Source organism: Pseudogymnoascus destructans (assembly GCF_001641265.1).
Source record: "Pseudogymnoascus destructans isolate 20631-21 unplaced genomic scaffold scaffold_18, whole genome shotgun sequence".
Lineage (NCBI taxonomy): Eukaryota > Fungi > Ascomycota > Leotiomycetes > Thelebolales > Thelebolaceae > Pseudogymnoascus > Pseudogymnoascus destructans.
In genome coordinates, this window is record NW_020167537.1 from 403,716 (window position 1) to 418,503 (window position 14,788).

Below are 14,788 nucleotides of genomic sequence, written 5' to 3' on the forward strand. Positions count from 1 at the left end.
TAGCTACCATAACTACTCTATATACTGTGACACCGTTCCCCTGAGCTAATTCAGGGGCCGGAGTACCCTGTTTCACGAGCCTAAGGGTGAGGCAGCTCTGGGGCATCAGTGAAACCAGCGCCCCTATTCCAGGGCACGGAGTGAGAACTCCACACATATATTGCCATATGATATTGCCGTATTGTATTACAGTCAGATGGCGTAAGGCCATATTGTATTGCCAAGGCCCATATTGCAATATACTGCCAAGACCAATATACTATTGGCAACACTGCTTACCACCGTCGCCCAGCCCGACGCCAATGGCCGCGTCATTGGCATGTAAGGTCCTAGGCGGCTCGTCGGCGTAGAACCTGATGACCTGGGATCCCGGCAGCATCAAGGACTATGATACTTGGGAGGAGCTGACCCAGGGTAGAACTGGAAGAGTATCCAGGCAGCCATGCTAAAGGTCGAGAAGTTCGTACCCTCGCCAGAGTATGTCGGCGACGGAGTCGGCAAAGGAGGTCTTATCCAGACTCTCATGAACCGCATCCTGCCAACGCACTAGCTAACCTTTATCCCGACCTTAAATGGCCTCGGCGTGAAGTCACCGTCATCTCCGCTGCCAAGGAAGTCATTCTCTCCGCTGGTTCATTTCAATCCCCCGGCCTCCTCGAGCTCTCCGGTATTGGCAACCGCGCTGCCCTCACCGCCGCCGCAGTTCCAAAGGTCATTTCCGACCTCCCTGGCGTGAGTGAGAATCTCCAGGACCACACCCGTATACAGTCCTACAAACTCCTCCCCAACTTCCACACTTTCGATCGAACGCATCAATGCCACCTACGCCGGACTCCAGCTTGCGCTGTACAATTCCAACCTAGCCTCCGCCTACGACTACACCGGTAGTGGCTAGGCATACCTCAACTGGTCCCAGGTCTCCACCTCCACCGCCGACCTCCTCGCTCTCGCGCGTCAGTCCGCAACCTCTCCAACCCAATTGATGCCAAGAAGCTCGCCTTCCTCTCCGATCCCAAGCTCACACCCCTAATGTCGCAGCTCGAAATCATCTTCTCCGATGGCTACACGGGTGTCAAGGGATACCCCGCCGCTAATGCCCCCTTATTCGGATCGGAGTTCTTCTCACTCCTCGCCGCCTCCGTGCACCCCTTCGGCCGCGGCTCAGTACACATGAAGTCGACGAACATCAACACGCCGCCCGCTATCGACTCCAAGTACCTCCAAAACCCATACGATCTCCACTCCATGATTGTTGCCGCGAAGTTCATGCGCAGCATCGCCACCGCAGCACCTATGTCCTCAGTTTGGACTACTGAGTACGAACCTGGCAGTGCGGTAGCCACGGACGCGGATTGGGAGGCCTACGCCCGCGCTAACACGCTGAGTATTTACCACTCCGTCGGGACTTGCGCGATGCTTCCTCGTAAAGATGGGGGTGTTGTGGACCCGAAGTTAAGGGTTTATGGCGTGAGTCGGCTAAGAGTCGTGGATGCTAGCATTATTCCAATTATTCCGGGAGCGCATATCTAGACAGCCGTTTATGGAATTGCGGAGATGGCGTCGGATATTATTGTTGCTGCGTGGAATTAGAAGGGGGTATCAAGTTTGTTACAGTCAGAGACGGAGGAGAGTATATAGATAATTTACTTCATTTTTCGGGGGTGGGGCGTAGAGTCGACGCGCATTTGAGATAGTTATATACCATTCCTGGTGGGTTTTGGCAATCTTATAGATATTATATCGCCTATTTAGCTTTTAGAGTCAACGAGATATATTTTCCTCGCTACAAATCAGCTTTGGGGCGTCTACAACGTATCTCCAGACGCATCCTACATGTTTTACGAAGACATTGAGCAGATTTGAAGAACTAGATCGTGACATTTTCCTAATAACAAGGCCATTTACGCAAATAATCATCCGTTCCCTTAAAGGGAAACAATGGCTTGCGTAATTTCAGACATAGAGCTGATTACCCCTATCCAACCCTTCCTGCAATCCATATCAAATCCTAACTCCACCAAATTGTTCCTCCAAATCCGTCGCACGTGTGATGCCACTGATAGCCTGGTGATCACGACCACCCACCGGGGAGCCACATTGTGGGCATTGCGAAGTTTCCATAGGCATACCGCACTCTCCAACAGTAAACGGGTGGCCATTTTCACAGTAGTACCAATGTCCGGTACCTCTAAAGTTCTGTGCCATCACTGCATACACGGCAGCCTTTTCGTCATTGCTCACTGGCATATAGAATGTTGAATCACGCAGCATCTTCTCTACTTCCTCAACTTCGTCTCTCGTGCCTGCTGTTTGCCTAGGGTATTTATCACATAATTTGTATGCAAGTTTCAGATGGTCTCGGGCCTCATCTAAGAGCTGTGTAAGCTCTGGTCCAGGCTCTTTGTGACTCCTCTCAAGGGCGATAAACCGTGCCCAGTATAGATGACCCTCGACTTCGTTCCCAGGTTGGTTTTTCAAGTGAGATTCAGTTATCAATTCCTCACACTCCTTTCTATTGATGCTGAAGTCGACTCGGATGTTATTGGAACTTGCTCCTGCCTCGTATTTCTGATCATCGAGGAAAGTCAAGAGAATGGTATAATCGCATCTGATACGCAGCACAGTCGTGAGAAGTCGGTTCCGGACTTGAAGAATATCGATTTTTGAGTGCAAATCAATATCAATGCCACGATGTCTCCGGGCATCTTGAACGAGGTCATAGATGCGGCCGAAGGGTTGCTCTTTCTCGTTGACTTGCTGTACAAACTTGCTGATCTCCCATCGAAGCTCGATAATCGTTTTATATCGATTCTCTTTTCGCACAAGTGTTCCGATTTTGGAGACTTGATTATTGGGGGTCCCGTTTAAATTGATTTGTTGTGAGGAAGGAAACTCCGTCAATACCCTATCAGGTACCTTGCGGTCGTCTCTAACAGTTTCGCGGAATCCGGTCTCGATTGCTTGCATTCTTGTAACAAGAGGGATAAACCCCATGTTAGCCCAGACAATAAACTTCTTTGTTGACTCATCGATCAATGCTCGGCGAACAATTCGACTATAGCGGTTGAGATTTCGCAGAGGGCCGCGGCAAGTTGGGCAGCTTTTCATCTCAGAGGAAGAGAATGGCTCGGCGCTGTTCTTCACGTCTATAATCGACCCTTCGGCATTAAATAAATAGAAATCCGACATGCTCATATGTCCATCCATACTCACCAGGGTCAGCATATGCCCGCATGGCGGTATAATGCATGGGTCCTCATCAAGATCGATCTCCTCAAAAGTAGTTGACATGATAAAGTCAACGACCATCCCCTTGATTGTTGGATGCGCACAAATCTGGCAATACGCAACATCTCGGCAGACCTCCCCACAAATGGATGGACATCGGTGCCCACAGGCCAATATCTTTGAACAGCGCTCTGAGCATGGTAGCAGATCACAAGGAACTGCACATGGTAATGGGCACCGTCCACGATGTGGACAAGACCATGAACAATCTTCGGCACATGGTGCGCATGGCTCATGGCATAGCTTGCTGCATTTCGAATGATTGCAGCTAACTTCGCATGGCTCTGTGCAAAGAGGACAGGGCATATCACCATGGCATGGAGCTTTGCAGCTATGACTGCAGGTCGTGTATGGTCTTCCACATTTGGTATTACAGACTCCATGTATCGTCTCAGTGATTAAACCATCAATCCTAGTATTGCAATCTTTGCAAGCATGAGTGCAGTTGTGCCCGCAAGTCAGCGCTGCTCCACATGTTGCCGAACAGGGGTAATCGACATTTAAAGGAAGTTCATAACAAGGGACTCGGATTTGATGTTTGCAATGCTTCATAACTTGTTCCATGCGGACCTGGCAATTAACTTTTCCTGGTGTCTGCGCCTCGTGACATTTCAGGTGGCCGGCGATGTGCCCACATGGTAAAGGGATGTTGTATACCACGACTTGGCATTCTTTCTCGCATAGATCTCCGCAGACTCTCGGACACTCATGCTCGCAACCTTTCTTTGTCCTTGGGCAGCGTTCAAGACAACGAACTGCTTTGTGCAAAGATGATGAATGGCACATGTTAATGCAGGAATGACCACATTGTAGCCTCGATGAACATCTCTTGGCACAGCCGCCTTCGGGGGCGAGCCGAGAAAAATCGTCTGGTACTGAGACTTCAATAGGCGTCTCTTTATGTCGAGGACAGCATAGTGCGAGGCTTGGGCCGATGTTGTTTGAGCGTTCTAAAACGGACAGTACTTTAGCCCACATGGGAACAGGTCTCGAAGTATCAGAGTTGCCGATGATGTACATGCCATGTCGTGCACGACTCAGCAGCACATTGATTCGATTGGATGTCTTCAAGAATCCACATTTCTGGTCCTTGTTGCTTCGAACTAAGGAGACCACAATGACTTTGGCCTCTTCGCCCTGAAAATTATCGACTGTCGCAATTCTTAAAGAACTTAGTAGTGTCGTTTTCTGGATTTGGATTCGGCCATCCTTGGCCTCTGGGTCGTCTTGAAGTCCCTGAGCTTGTAAATCTTCTTGATCTCGATCCCCAACAATAATCTCAAAGGAGTTCGCTAATCTCTTCTTGATTTTCTGCAACTGTCCGAGATATGGAGTAATAACTGCTATATCCTCAGGTCCATATGTTCCTTGTCTGACAAGGTGCGAGACGAGTGAGGCGACCATTTCCACTTCGAAAGAGTTGGTTCTGGATAACGAGACAGCTTGGGCATTTCGAGGGTCTTCATTCTCCTGGTGGTTAAGCCAGTATAGGCGATGCCGCATCCCATCTACTTCTGGATATTCTGACACTGAGGGGTGATCTTGCAAGTCTGGATAGAGCGGGACCCTAACGAGTTCGGAGATAGAAGGATGCATTCGCCGCTGAGTCTTCAATGTACTCAAAGGGACTTCAAAACTCCCCGTCTGAGGTTTCACGAGACGCTCAAACAGCGAAATATCGAGGGAGTATTTCTTGCCTCGGGGATTATCATGTTGAAGCTCGAAATTGTTGATCTGCGGCCGGAGTTGCTCATGGTCGCCGATCAGGATGACATGCTCGACTCCAGGTAAAAATGCGGTGAGAGTGTGTGCCTCAAGAACCTCTCCTGCTTCCTCACATATCATGACTTTTGCTCCCACGCGCTGAAGCAACTCGACGTTCCTTGCTAACCCAGACGTTGTTACGCCGATAATATGAGCTTCTTGAAGGCATCGAAGATCTAGTTCACTGTGGCACTTATCTAGCGCACTTTTCGACTTGTTATATGAATCCAACGCTTGAATGAGAATATTAGAGAGTCGGGAGATGTGCTGGTCAATCCAATGTTTGTAAAGAGCAGTACGCTCTGACGTCGACATCTCTCTCAAAGAAATTGCTGTAAGCTGAACAAGAGGTCGGTTTGAGTCAAGCTTCTTCGGTGCTCCTCTGAGCCAACTCTCTACAACCCTGTACTTCTTGCCTTTAACTTCCCGGAATCCCTCGTCGTCAACTCCCTTGCCAAGCAATTCCTTGAAGTGACTTCTGTGGGTTTTCATAAGATGGGTTTGAATGTTCGTCCATGACTTTGGGTTATTTAACCCAGACAAAATTTCTTCAATTTCTCGAAGCGTTTCTCCAATGGCCTGGTTATGCTTCCATTTATCATGTTTTTCCACTTTCGTTGGCTCAACCTCTTTCGCTACATGGCGGATTGTGAGGTTTTGAAGCATTTCAGACTTCGATCTTGATCCAAGACGGATGACTTGCTCTGCGCCATCACTCACAAGATGCTCTAGCAACTGATCAAGAGCATGATTCGTGTAGCAGACGCAGATGATGGGACCTAGATTGGCTGCTTTCCGGTTTTTGAGTAAAGTCTTGATAAGCGCTCCACCAGTGTAGCTCTTTCCAGTGCCAGGAGGGCCTTGGATACAAGCCAGTCCTAAACTAAGAGCTTGGATAACGGCGTGTTGCTGGGCTTCGTCAAGCGTGGACCCTTCTTCTAGCTTGGTGTAATCGAATGGTTGTCCAGGGGTAAGAGATAGTGGCACCCTGGCGAGAACATCGAGGCTAAAGGTAAACCCTCTCTTCGTAGCATATGCTGGGGGGGTTATGACGACATCAGAAGCCTGTGTATTCGGTGCAATAATTTCCGCAAATGGAAGGTCCAGTGTCCGGCTCATTTTCTGCAAGGCTTGCAGAGTTGGTTGAAAAGAAGGTAGTAGCACCCCTGGGAACTCAACAAGTGATTGTCGCGCTTTAAAAGGTCCGATGTGAGTGGCAATCCAATTAACATCCTCTGATTTATATTCAGCTAGGCTCAGTAGCACAGACGCGCGATTCGCATGTCTGAAAAGGCTCGGACTATCGTCTAGTCTCCTCTTATCATCTTGGTCAGAGCCCTTTCCCGGAAGTATAGGATTGCAGACACACAGGAAGATGATTTTTCCATTTGAAGATACAAAACAGACGAGCGAATCGGCCTCTAAAAGCTTACTTCCCTTCCACCAGTCTTCTCGCTGCTTGGCAGATTTGTTCTTTATTTGGATGGGTTGGTCGAAATCGACTACAACTTGGAGACCCTTTCTGCGATCAACACATATATGAGAAAAGCATGCGTTATGGTAGACGAGCTTTCGAACGGCTTGCTGGCCATGCTTTGCCGTTGGTTGGTTGGGGTTTGGACGTTCTAGTCTCATAATCTCTTCACGAACTGCATCCCGTAATTGGCCGACTGTATCTTCGCGGAGGAGTCGGAATTGTCTGTCTAGAAGCCCAGCGAGACCCAACAGGTGGTTGCGTGCGGGATCGATTAATGGGAGATACTCTTGTCGTTGGGAGGCAATCTCTTGAGCCGTAGGGAGGATCAGGATATCAGCTATACTTGCGTGGTCGTTATCGTGTCGAGCGCCGATGTTAGAGAGGTTGCCAGGCAAGTCTTGACTCAGCTCAAAAGTTGCAGGTGGGAGATTTTGCGGAGCTAATTGGGCTGGCGCAAAGGGCAATGAAGATCCGATGTTAAGACGACGTCTAATTCGAGTGAGGCTTTGTTGTGCGTTTGGTGTCATGGAATTCTCCGGGATACAAGCAGTAATCGTCTCTACGATAGGGTTAAAGCCTTCGATAACTTGGGCACTTTGGTTGATCTCGATAAGTCGGTCTAGAACTGCGAGGCTTGACGATATGGCAATGATGGAAGCTTCTTCGTCGCTTGGAGAATGTCCCAAAATCATTCCACTTAGAGCAGTTGCTGTAAAGCGAAACACACCAAGGCCACGTCGACCGCTGGGGCCAAAGAGAAAGTTGTAGATTGTATCAACAGGAGTCTCTAGTATCAGAGAGCATAGCACATCCGGGTGAGAGATGATCCTATAGAGAGGAAGTGTCATGTTTTTGAATATCGAAATGGAGGTCTCGTCCGTTCGGCTAGCATCCATGGTGTCCGTTATAGACTTGATGATCGAGAGTCCTTCCTCAGCTCCAAGTTTGGTAATGATATCCTGGCGTGTTCCTGCATCCTCGCTCTCGATGAGTTTCCAGCCTATCTGGAGGAACATATCTATGTCCATAGCAGCCTGGAAACACGAGTTATTTGTGTTGGGTCTCGGAATCATGTATTTCCATTTTCGGCAGTTTGCTTCAGCTTCAGTCTCCTCACGGGGCTGTATGTTTGAAGCACTCGGCGAGCCTCTGGTCGTCGTTGGTGTGTCATGGCGAAATCGGCAGTTGGTACCGCGACGGCAGTGGCCGCGTTGGAAGGCAAAGCAGGGTCCTGGTCTATTGTATCTTGAAGTTAGTGGTTGCTCTCATTGAAAAAAATAGAGTATGGGGACTTGCCGCATTCTGAGATGTGCGTATAGAGAGCGCTAGACTCGTCACGAGTAGAAGCTAGTTATGAAAAAGATGGATCGGAATCCAAATGTAGAGAACGAGGCAAGTGGCAGCTTCTCACTCTCGTGAGATAAATTCCACAGCCAAAGTGAATTCTTACTACACAAAAGTCCTTCCTACATGAGCTCTGCAAATAAGTCGCCCATTCCCATTCTCGCTACTCATCCCTGGCCTAATTGGCTGTTGATGTGCAGACAACCAACAAGGCACCCGTTTCTTTGTTTGCTTGTGACCTATAATAGTCTAAAACAGCTCATCACCATGCATGCATCTTTAGCCTCGTTCACTTTGGTCTTTATAGAATGAAAGGTGTAATCAAGATGCATCGGAGTTATTTGTGCTATCTGTGAATGCTATCTGTGAATGACAACACTCACTTGGATATCAGATAACAGCGGCAAATCACAAGGCAAACATCGCATAGATAGATCCGCACATTTTTAGTGTATTTAATAATCTTATTTATGGTGGCTATGCACCCCGGCCTTTGGTGAGATCCTTAATTATGCTACTGCATATTTCCGACCACTCATAAATGCAAATCCTGTCAGGCATCCACACTAACAATTTAATCGTGTTGGACGTGATTCAACCCGGCCTTGCCTAATTTCTTACGTCTATAATTTCTCTATGTAACACATTGTTTATTATTGTCCAAACAGCTATTTGAAAGTTTTGCGTTCCTAGTCTTGACGAAGCAATGGAGGACTCTCCACCTCCATACCCGGGACCATACCCGGGACCAAACGCCCAGGCACATATCCAACATGTTGACTCCGTAGTACTTCGTATCCAACTAGTCAAGCATTCACTAATCTATCTTAAAGGTGCCATTTTCAGATCCAGATCTGGAAACATTCTCCAATCCTCACGTATTGCTTATAAACGTTATCAAATCAGCGGATGGCTTAGGTGCGACGGTGATTCACTGCTGGACAGCCCGTTCACCCAAGTCTTCGATCACCATTTACTCCAAGCTTGGCATCAATAGCTTCCAACACGTCCTTAACTTCCGGGAATTGGGTAATATTTACTCTATCTACTGGAACCGAACCTTCCAATGTCCATCAATGCCTAACCTCTCTAATCACGGAATATCCGACGATATCTTCAGACCCAGAAATTACTCCACATATCCTGGCACAGCTTTCATCTCTTCCGAAAAATGAAGGCCTATCAGTCCAATTGCTCTCTATGCCCGTGTTTGGTAACAGCACAGAAGGGTTGTTGACTGATGGCCCTACCCCCTTGTGGAAATGGGCAAATCCTACAAGTTTATACGGACGGAAGACGGGATTCTGGAGGTAGAGTTGGGGAAGGCAATTGAGGATGGTGAATGGATGGCGGGAAAAGGGTTGCAAATACTAGTGAAGGGGGTCCCCTGAGGGAAACGCAGAGGAGTTGAGGAAGCACAGGATGAAGTTCGGAATCCGAAAACCAACTGCGCAAACAAGTAATGATTCAGGCGGAAATTAATGGTAAGTTATTGATTTTCTGTTTTCTGTTTTTCGAAGCGGGTAACTAGTGTTCGGCACGGATACTAATATACCCGTAGTATCCGGGTATATCCTCGAGTATATACCTACCCTTTGATATTTGAAGAGTATCTGGCGTATCCGGATACTCTAGAGTATATATCCGGATATATGCCAATACTAGCCAAGCGTAGCCAAGACCTCTTTTTGCAAACGTCGTAAGACCTGTCTTGATGCTGTATATAGTATAACTATCCTCAGAATGAGTAACTCATCGTTATTAGATATACCAACAGAGCTATAATAGCCGAGTTAAACTCTCATGAGGTTCACGACCAGCCAGCAATGGGACACCCTGGAATTGGGAAGCTGATTCGAATCATTAAGAGACAGTACTACTGGCCCCGGATGGACAAGACTATCACTCAATATGTGAGGAATTGCCATACCCGCAAGAGATCAAAACCAACCCGGGACGCATACAATGGACTCCTACAACCAATCCCAATTGGAAGCCAACCATGGAAGGACATATCACTCGATTTTATTACAGGATTATCATTATGTGAAGGAAACAATTCTATCATAGTAGCATGCCGACTTACAAAAGAGCGCCATTTTATCCCATGCTTTGCAGGTAAAGAAGGCACTACAGCAGAAGCTACAGCGAGGTTACTACTCCAGCATGTATGGAAACACCATGGTTTACCAAATTCCATCATCTCAGACAGAGGGCCCCAGTTTGTAGCTGCAGTGTGGAAAATCCTCTGCAAAGTTTGGAAAGTTACAATCAAATTGTCTACAGCCTTCCACCCAGAAACGGACGGGCAAACTGAAAGATTTAATGCAGAACTCGAGCGATATTTACGGGCTCATGTCAACTATCTCCAAGACAACTGGGTTGAATATCTTTGCATGGCTGAATTCGCAGCAAATGCCCTTCCATCAGACTCAACAAAAGTTAGCCCATTTTTTGCAAACAAGGGTTTCAAGCCAAGAATGAGCTTTGATATAGAGGATAGCACGTTCCAAACTGCCCTTCAAGAACATAAGGACATAGCTCAAAACATGAAAGATATTTGGGAATTCCTACAAGACCAGATCGCCCTCTCACAAACCCGAATGGAGCACTTTGCAAATCAAAACAGGAAGCCAGCACCAAGATATAAGATAGGAGACCGAGTCTCACTTTCTACTCGGAATATCAAAACCCAACGACCCTCAAAGAAACTTGACCATAAGCAAGTTGGTCCATTTCAAATCCTTGAGAGAATTGGGAATGTTGCATACCGACTCCAGCTACCACCAAGCATGAAGATACACCCTGTGTTTCATAGCAACCTCTTATGACTTGACTCAGATGATGCTTTACAAGGCCAGCACCATGAACCACCCCTGCCAATCATTATAGAAGATGAACTTGAATGGGAAGTTAAAGAAATCCTAGATTCTAAACTCCTACAGAAGAAGCTGTTCTATATGGCAGCATGGAAGAACCACCCACTAGACAACACTTGGTATCCTGCTACAAACTTCAACAATGCACCTGAACTCACACAAGCTTTCCACCGAAAATACCCGCAGAAGCCACGATGATCTTACTCTTGATCAGGAGATCAATCTTACTAGGGGGGGGGGGTAGTGTTACGATTACAGCTCACAGCTTGTCACAGCTTGTTATGGTTGTTATGGTTGTTATGGTTGTTATGGTTGTTATGGTTGTTATGGTTGTTATGGTTGTTATGGTTGTTATGGTTGTTATGGTTGTTATGGTTGTTATGGTTGTTATGGTTGTTATGGTTGTTATGGTTGTTATGGTTGTTATGGTTGTTATGGTTGTTATGGTTGTTATGGTTGTTATGGTTGTTATGGTTGTTATGGTTGTTATGGTTGTTATGGTTGTTATGGTTGTTATGGTTGTTATGGTTGTTATGGTTGTTATGGTTGTTATGGTTGTTATGGTTGTTATGGTTGTTATGGTTGTTATGGTTGTTATGGTTGTTACGGTTGTTACGGTTGTTATGGTTGTTACAGTTGTTATGGTTATTACGGTTATTACAGTTGTTATGGGGATTACAGGTGTAGCCTTAGCCACAAGGTTACAACCCCTAAGCAGAGAACTGTATGTTATGAGGAATAGCCTCACCTTCCTTCCTTCTTCTTCTTCTTCTCTCTTTAGATTCAATCTAGATTACTTTTCCTGGACTGGCATCATGACCTCTATGACCATCGTAACACTGCTGATAGGTTGCGGGACCGTTCGTTAGTCCAAACGGCAGCACTTTGCACTTATAGGATCCATAGCGAGTCCGAAAGGTCATGTACTCTTCCGAGTCGGGGTGCATCCATATGCGATGGAAGGCTTGTCTGATATCTAGCTTCGTGAAGATTTTTGCTTTTGACACTCGTCCTAGTAGTTCGTCGATACACGGGATGGGGTAGGGATCGTTCCGGGTGAGACCATTTAACTTCCGGTAATTGATGCAAAATCTTAATTTGCCATCCGCTTTCTTTACGAATAGGATAGGGGACGTGAAGGGGCTGTTGCTGTTGACGATGAAGCCTTTCTCTAGGTTCTCTAACAGGTATTGCTTGGTAGCCTTAAGCTCTTCGGTGCCCTGTCTATATAACGGGGAGAAAGCGTTTGGTAAAGGGGCTTCGAGCTGTATCTTGTGGTCGTATATGCAGTGTGGGGGGATTCGATCCGATTCCAACTTCGAAAAGACATGGGTGTACTTCCGGTGCATATGCGGAAGCTTCTGCTGGATGAGGCGGAGCGTTTCTTCATCCTCTACCAACTCCTTTTCATGGATGATCTGGTCAATTTCGTAGATGCTAGTCTGAAAGAACTCGGAGTCGCTTTGCATCATCTCGTGATGAAAGGCATTGGCACTGATTTCGCATATCCGTATGGGTGTGAAACTAGGTACCAGTTTTACTAGTAGTGGGGGAGAAACCTCTTGGTTTCGGGTAGGACTCAGGGGCATATCGGTGATCTCTTCATAGCCTGAAGTTATCACTTTCATGTTCATCGAGCGTCCGCCTGCGCGGCGTCTGTCTTCGCGGTGGATTGCAGCATCCCTGCGATTCGCATCCGGCTGGTATGCGGGATGTCGAATGGATGTTTCTCGCGTGTAGTAGGGCAAGGTGATCTCCTTGCTCCAGCTAGGAGTCAGCAGGTACTCCTTTGGCCATACTAACTGGCTCTTTGCAGAGTCAAGTAGTATTCGGAAGCAGCTGAAAAGCTTCTTCCCAATTATCACATCTTGTGCTCCGAGGTCCAGGAGTACAAAGGGGCAGTTATATATCCGGCGTCCTTCAACTGTTAAGTGTAACCAAATATACTCCGATACATCGCCTTGGATTCTGCACTGAAATCCACGTATGGGTACAGAGTAGGTTAGTTTCCGTATGTGGCTCTGAAGCGCTTTCGACAGTCGTATTGCGAAAGGCTTGTTAATGACGAGGTAGCCATTTGCTCCTGTGTCTGCTAGGGACTTCGTTTGCACCCCGAGTCCATTCATACTCAGGGTCATGTCGACTAAGAACTCCCAGGAGTTCTCGTAAGTCTAGTCCTCGCAGGTCACATTTGCGTAGACCTAGGAAGGAGCCTTCTCCTAGGCCTCATCGTTTTCCTCGAGGGACGCATCCGATTGAAGTTCCACGGCTTCTTCCCATTGTTCTTCTGCCTCGGGGTCTCCCGAGTCGTTCCGGTGTGGGATATTATTTAAGTACGGCCGTCCCCGGCAGGCGTGATCTTTTTTGTATAATGTAAGGACACAGGGCACCCAGCTCACAGTAATAGCATATGAGAGTGCAAGTCGGAGGCTAAACGGATGCTATCCTATAGGTCTACTACTTTCACCAGTGGGAGTAAGGCGTATACAAAAGGTAGAATGGATAGAAATGTACTACAAAGAAAGGTTACGAGCAATGTCGCAATACAACATTCAAAGCGCATGGTTAGGAGCGGGTATTTATCCATTCAATCCTCAAAATGCATATAAACACTTACCAACTTTACACACCCGCTCTTCTATAACCTCAACAAATGCTACTACACCACCTCCGCAAACACCAAACCATCACTCATTGCTCCTTAGTGTTACGATGGTCATAGAGGTCATGATGCCAGTCCAGGAAAAGTAATCTAGATTGAATCTAAAGAGAGAAGAAGAAGAAGAAGGAAGGAAGGTGAGGCCATTCCTCATAACATACAGTTGTCTGCTTAGGGGTTGTAACCTTGTGGCTAAGGCTACACCTGTAATCCCCATAACAACTGTAATAACCGTAATAACCATAACAACTGTAACAACCATAACAACCGTAACAACCATAACAACCGTAACAACCATAACAACCGTAACAACCATAACAACCATAACAACCATAACAACCATAACAACCATAACAACCATAACAACCATAACAACCATAACAACCATAACAACCGTAACAAGCTGTGACAAGCTGTGAGCTGTAATCGTAACACTACCCCCCCCCCCTAGTAAGATTGATCTCCTGATCAAGAGTAAGATCATCGTGGCTTCTGCGGGTATTTTCGGTGGAAAGCTTGTGTGAGTTCAGGTGCATTGTTGAAGTTTGTAGCAGGATACCAAGTGTTGTCTAGTGGGTGGTTCTTCCATGCTGCCATATAGAACAGCTTCTTCTGTAGGAGTTTAGAATCTAGGATTTCTTCAACTTCCCATTCAAGTTCATCTTCTATAATGATTGGCAGGGGTGGTTCATGAGCCATGATACTCATAATGAGCTAAGTCTGCCAACACTGCCTACTTCTATTCGACAGGATATTGATCCTACGCTACTCCGGCTCCAGCCTCTGGGACGAATGCTGCCACTAACAACGTCGATACTATTCACAAAGCTATTATATTCACGATTGATACTTGATAGTAATCCACCTATGGTTAAGATGACCTTCTTGTAACCAAACTGTGGATATTCACCTACTCTGCAACTATTAAGTCAAACTTTGACTAGTAATCTTTAGAAGCACTATACCTAGAAGCATCTAACAGTAGCATATACAGTACTAGACCACTGTTATTAACCGAATTCCAATTTGACGTGTAAATCGCGTCATGTAACCCACCCCTCCTTGTACAACAACCATAATTATGCCACTAACTCAGAGGGCTTTAGCTCTAATTAATAGGAATCGACAGCCTAGTGGCTAATTAAGCCTATACTAACGCAGGTAGATTGTCAGGAGGCAGTCAGAGGGTGCAACACCTACTAAGATTGCACACAACCTAAACCTTAACCGAAGCACCATACGATATACAATTGCAGTTGACCTAATACTCACCAAAGGCAAGAGTCTAGCCTGTACACCATGGGGAAAGTCATACACAGAAGCAGAGCAACGCCTTATACTCTGCCACGTACACCTAAACCCAAAGCATACCAAGAA

At 46.7% G+C, this 14,788-nt stretch overlaps 4 protein-coding genes across 4 annotated transcripts; 2 read left to right on the plus strand and 2 right to left on the minus strand.

Moving 5' to 3' along the window:
• Positions 1–1,029: 1,029 nt before the first annotated feature.
• Positions 1,030–1,530, plus strand: VC83_07214 (uncharacterized protein; the record flags this gene model as incomplete). The annotated part of the gene is made up of 1 exon (XM_024470790.1): positions 1,030–1,530. The coding sequence occupies one exon, from the start codon at positions 1,030–1,032 to the stop codon at positions 1,528–1,530; it is 501 nt and encodes a 166-aa protein (XP_024322013.1).
• Positions 1,531–3,218: 1,688 nt separating this feature from the next.
• Positions 3,219–3,671, minus strand: VC83_07215 (uncharacterized protein; the record flags this gene model as incomplete). The annotated part of the gene is made up of 1 exon (XM_024470791.1): positions 3,219–3,671. One exon carries the CDS (start codon positions 3,669–3,671, stop codon positions 3,219–3,221), a length of 453 nt encoding a protein of 150 aa, XP_024322012.1.
• Positions 3,672–3,899: 228 nt separating this feature from the next.
• Positions 3,900–7,961, minus strand: VC83_07216 (uncharacterized protein; the record flags this gene model as incomplete). The annotated part of the gene is made up of 3 exons (XM_024470792.1): positions 7,826–7,961; positions 4,273–7,765; positions 3,900–4,238 (listed from the first exon to the last, which is right to left on the minus strand). Exons 1-3 carry the CDS (start codon positions 7,828–7,830, stop codon positions 3,900–3,902), a joined length of 3,837 nt encoding a protein of 1,278 aa, XP_024321799.1. The 5' UTR covers positions 7,831–7,961.
• A 2,985-nt stretch (positions 7,962–10,946) lies between these two features.
• On the plus strand, positions 10,947–11,439 carry VC83_07217 (uncharacterized protein; the record flags this gene model as incomplete). Its single annotated transcript, XM_024470793.1, has 2 exons — positions 10,947–11,378; positions 11,434–11,439. 2 exons carry the CDS (start codon positions 10,947–10,949, stop codon positions 11,437–11,439), a joined length of 438 nt encoding a protein of 145 aa, XP_024322014.1.
• Between the last annotated feature and the right edge of the window lie 3,349 nt (positions 11,440–14,788).